We start from the raw sequence: 4,647 nt of genomic DNA, 5'->3' as shown, positions 1-4,647 counted from the left end.
GCCTTAGCAGCAGCGGCAGCAGCACAAGAGAACAAAATTAACAAACAAGAGAACAAATTAACCCAGTGGAGAAAGCCACTCAGAACCACAGCAAACTGATGAACGACTCTTCACTTTCTTCTGCTGCACAGCGCCCCTGCTGGTTTGCAGCTGCACTTTTTAAACACTTACAAGTTTTAATTCAGTTTGTTTTTTCTTGGCATCTTATACATATTTCCTTCACCCCTGTTTAGTTACATGATAATCTTTAAGAGCTACATAAGTGTGTAATCATTGAATAAGACACATACTTTCAGACCCTCCAACACTCACAAAGGAGAGGCCTGCCCCTCTGCGTTCACTGTCACCCCAGGGGAGGGCAGGGGGTAAGGGAGGAGGTGACGGCTGGCACCTGAGCCCCAGGAAACTCAGGGCGGGAGGTGGAGTCCAGAGTCTGCAGCCTCGGGCCCCACGTCCTTCCCGGGCCAGGAAAGCAGGAGACACTCCCAGGAGCACTAAGGACGTGAGCGCCTCCCCAGGGCTCCCAGGACAGTCAGAGGGTGAGGAGCCCTCGGGTCCTCTCATCGCATCCCTAAATCCCAGAACAGCGGAGGCTGGCTGGGGTAACTGGGCACTCCAACTGCCTCACGCCACCCCGAGGCATGCCCACCTCCAGAGGAGGAGCATTGAGGCCCAAAGCTCAGGGAGGACCACCCGGCCTCTCTGACCCCCACAGCCCCAGGCCAGCACTGAGACTTTAGAGCCCTTTTCTGCCTGCCCCACGTGGAGGACAAAACCCGCAGTTCGGGGCTCTTGATTCTTTCTTCCCCCACTTGCCCTCTTTTTCCATTCTGGACAGTTGATGGGTTACAGATAGAAAGATGGGTCGATGGGTCAATGGATCGGTAAACAGATTAACAGGAGCTCCCCTGGGTTCAGTGGTGGAGAATCCACCTGCCGAGGCAGGAGACTCGGGTTCGATCCCTGATCCGGGAAGACCCCACACGCCACAAAGCAGCTAAGCCCGTGCGCCTCAACTACCGAGTCGCGTCAGCACTGCTGAGGCCCGCGTGCCCTAGGGCCCACGCTCTGCACCAGCAGAGAGGCCGCTCGGCGAGAAGCCCGCCACGCTCAGCAGCTGGAGCAGCTCCCGTTCACCGCCACCAGAGAAAAGCCTGAGCGGCCCCGAAGCCCCAGCACAGCCCAAAGCGGACCAATCAACTTTCACAAAAATGGATGGCGGCTCGATGGTAGACAGGTGAAGGGACGGACAGACAGACGACACCCAGAGCTACAGGTGAGGAGGTCCGCGCGGGCGCAGCGTCCCTGTCTGTAAGACGCAAGGATGCAGCCTGACATCCCCACTCAGAAAGACAGCCCCGCCCAGGAGGCACCTCAGGGAGATGAAACCCAGGAGCAGCCTACGAAAGGGCGGGTTCTGGAAGTACAGCATCTCCAAAGTGCTGAGTCACGGGCAAGGGAAGTGCTGAGTCACGGCCAAGGACGAAGCGGGCCCTGCTCCAGGCTGAGAGGCCTCCAGCACGAGGCCAGGTAAGCGCGCTACTCCGGAGGGGGCTGCTCTGAGTCGAAGGACGCAAAGTGGGATAAAACCCGCACTGGGTCTGAAAATTAGATGATGATTACGAACCAATGACAATTTCCCGATTTTAAGGACTGAATTTGGTTATTTAAGATGACAAGTCTGTGCAGGAAGCAGACACTAAGACATCTGGGGCAGTAAGCATTGCACTGAGACGTACCTGTGAGAAAAAGCCAGTTGCGACCTCCCCGTCTAGTACAATAAACAAAAGGCCACTCTAGGTGGCTTGTAGATTTAAATAAGAAAGGTAAAATAATAACGTTTCTAGAAGCGGCTTTACATAATATCTTCAAGCTCTAAATAATGTCTTTGACTTTCTTCAAGCAAAAATTTCTTTAAAATGACCCAAACAGGATCAATGATAAGTAAAACTACATAAAAATTAAGAACTTCCGTTCCTCAAAAGACACCATTGAGTGAGTCACAGATTGGGCGACAACAGATAACCAAAAACGGCTCCTGGCCAGTCTTCCTCTCTAAATCTCTCCTTGGAATAAAATGCAAAGAGGAATCATACTTTTTTTTTTTTCTTTTTGATTACAAAGAAAGCAGTATTAGGAATTGTTAATAAACTCATTTTATAGTTTAGAAAATTGAAGGCAAAAGAGCTTGGAATTGAGGTCTCTTTAGTCTCAGCCTAACGTTTTTTCTCAATATTAGATAAATATAGATAACCAAGGGAAAAAACAAAAGAAGCCTAACCTGAGAAACTCAATGATACAAACACTCAAGAAACGAGGAGTCAATGAGAACTTCTTCACTCAGATAACAGGCACCTAAGGAAAAACTGCAGCTAACATTGTACTCAAGAGTTCAAGACTGAATGTCCCTCCCCCTCCAAGAGCAGGATCAAGACAAGGACGCCTGTTCTCACCACCTCCATTCAACCTGTGCAAGAAGTTGCAGGCAGAGTGATAAGGCAAGAAAAGCAAATTAAAACCAACTAACTAAGGAAGCAAGAAATGTGTCCAGATGACACAATTTTGTAAATTTTTTAAAATGCAAAGGAATCCACTAAAAATTCATTAAACTAATAAAAAAAAATCAGAAATCTTGCTTGGATCAGTATACAAAAATTAATTGCTTATTTCTATACACTAGCAATGAACATTCTGAAAATGAAATTAGAAGACATTTCCATTTATAATAATTTGAAAAGGAATAAAATTTGTAGAAATAAATTTAACAAAAGAAGTGCAAGATTTGAACACTGAAAACTACAGAACACTGTTCATTAAAGGCCTAAACCGGTGGAAAAACACCATGGTTCACAAGACTCACCCTTAAGGCAGCAATACTTCTTCAATCAGTCGACAGATTCCAAGCAGTCGCCCTCAAAATCCCAGCTGCCTTCTTTGCAGAAATTGACAAGCTATGCTTAAAACTCAGGTGGAAGTGCAACAAACCCTGAATAGCCAAAACAGTCTTGAAAAAGAACAGAAGTGGCTGACTCACACTTCCTAACTGGAAAACTTTCTACAAAGCGACAGTAATCAAAACATGCAGAATTGGCTTAAGGATAGACAGACACTCTAGTGAGACAGAATTGAGAATCCAGGAATTGATTTTTCTGAATCAACTGATTTTCAACAAATGTCCCAGGGCAATTTAATGGGGGGAAAAAAGGTCTTTCTAACAAATGGTGCTGGGAACACTGAATATTCACATGTTTAAAAATGAGGCTGGACCCCTGCCTCAAAACATGCACAAAAATTAACTAAAACCAGACCAAAGGCTTCAACATAAGCACCAAAGCTATTTTTAAATCTTAGAAAAAAAGCACAGATATAATCTTTGACCTTGGATTAAACAGTGGTTTCTTAGACAGGACACTGAAAGAAGAGGCAACAACAAAAAGGTGATTTGGTCTTGGTCAGAATTAAAACCTCTTTGCTGCAAAGTACACTATCAAGGGAGAGAGAGGACACCCCACAGAGTGAATGAAACGCTGAGACTCGGGTGCCTGAAGTGGAAGTGTTTCTAGAATACACAAAGCATATTCACATTTCAAAAAGAAGACAACCCAGTTTTTTAAAAATGGGCAAAGGATCTGAACAGACATTTTGCTAAAGACAAACATTCAGCCAGTGAGCACGTGGAAAGATACTAGCATCACTTGCCTTGAGGAAAATGGAAATCAAAGTCACAATGAGAGACCACTTCATTCATCCTGGAACAGCGAACTCTGAAAAGGTTAATGTTGGTGAGGGTGTGGAGCGCTTGGAACCCTCAGACAGTGCTGATGGGACCGGGAAAGGACGGGAAGCCGCCTGTGGCCCTGGGGCAGGCGCAGTTCCTCAGAAGGCTGGACACAGAAGTTACCAAGGACCCAGGAACTCCACTCTTAGATAAACACTCAAGAGAAATGAACATATCTACACACACACACACACACACACACACACACAAGGAAAACTTGTACATGAATTCCATAGCAGCACTAATCATAATAGTTACCACAAAGTGGAAAACAGCCTGTTAAGGAATAAACATAAATAAAAGTGGGTCCTGCCATACAGTGGAACATTATTCACCAATGAAAAGGAATGAAGTAGTACTTGCTACAACGTGGATGAACCCTGAAAGCATGATCAGTAACAGAAGTCATTCCTAAAAGACCATCTCTTGTTTGATTATATTTCTATAAAATGTCCCAAATAGGCAGCTTCATGTTGGGGGTGCCTCGGGAGGACTGGACCGCTAGCTAGGCGGGGCTTCTTTGGGGAAGGGAGGTAAAAACGTTACCTGAAGGTGATTGCGGTAATAGTTCTTGGTAAGCATACTAAGGGGCCATTGAACTGAACATTCTAAAAAGGGGAATTATATCTCAATAAAGCTTTCATTATAAAATTTAAAAAAAAAAAAACGCTCCAGCTTTTAGGAAAAGGGTTTTTTTTTTTTTTCAAAGTTCTAATAAATTTATAATGGTAATCCTACAATGCGAAACTACGCAGCAATTTGTTTTATAAAAACTTGCTTTTAATCTGAACAAAACGTCCCACCGCCTTCAGTCTATTTTCACACTTTCCCGCCGCCCGCGCGGCGGCTCTTCCCCCGGAGACTTCCTC

At 45.4% G+C, this 4,647-nt stretch overlaps 1 protein-coding gene across 1 annotated transcript in view; it reads left to right on the top strand.

Annotated features, from left to right (window-relative positions):
- DACT2 (dishevelled binding antagonist of beta catenin 2) overlaps positions 1–4,647 on the top strand; it is a 21,655-nt gene that overhangs the window by 6,405 nt on the left and 10,603 nt on the right. The window contains exon 2 of the mRNA XM_040238765.1: positions 1,059–1,276. Coding sequence (XP_040094699.1) covers positions 1,059–1,276 — 218 coding nt within the window. The remainder of the gene's footprint in view (positions 1–1,058; positions 1,277–4,647) is intronic.

The sequence above is a fragment of the Oryx dammah genome, unplaced genomic scaffold (genome assembly GCF_014754425.2).
Source record: "Oryx dammah isolate SB20612 unplaced genomic scaffold, SCBI_Odam_1.1 HiC_scaffold_4, whole genome shotgun sequence".
Taxonomy (NCBI): Eukaryota; Metazoa; Chordata; class Mammalia; order Artiodactyla; family Bovidae; genus Oryx; species Oryx dammah.
Note: the sequence above shows the minus strand (reverse complement) of the source record. Positions and strands in the feature narration are given on the sequence as shown.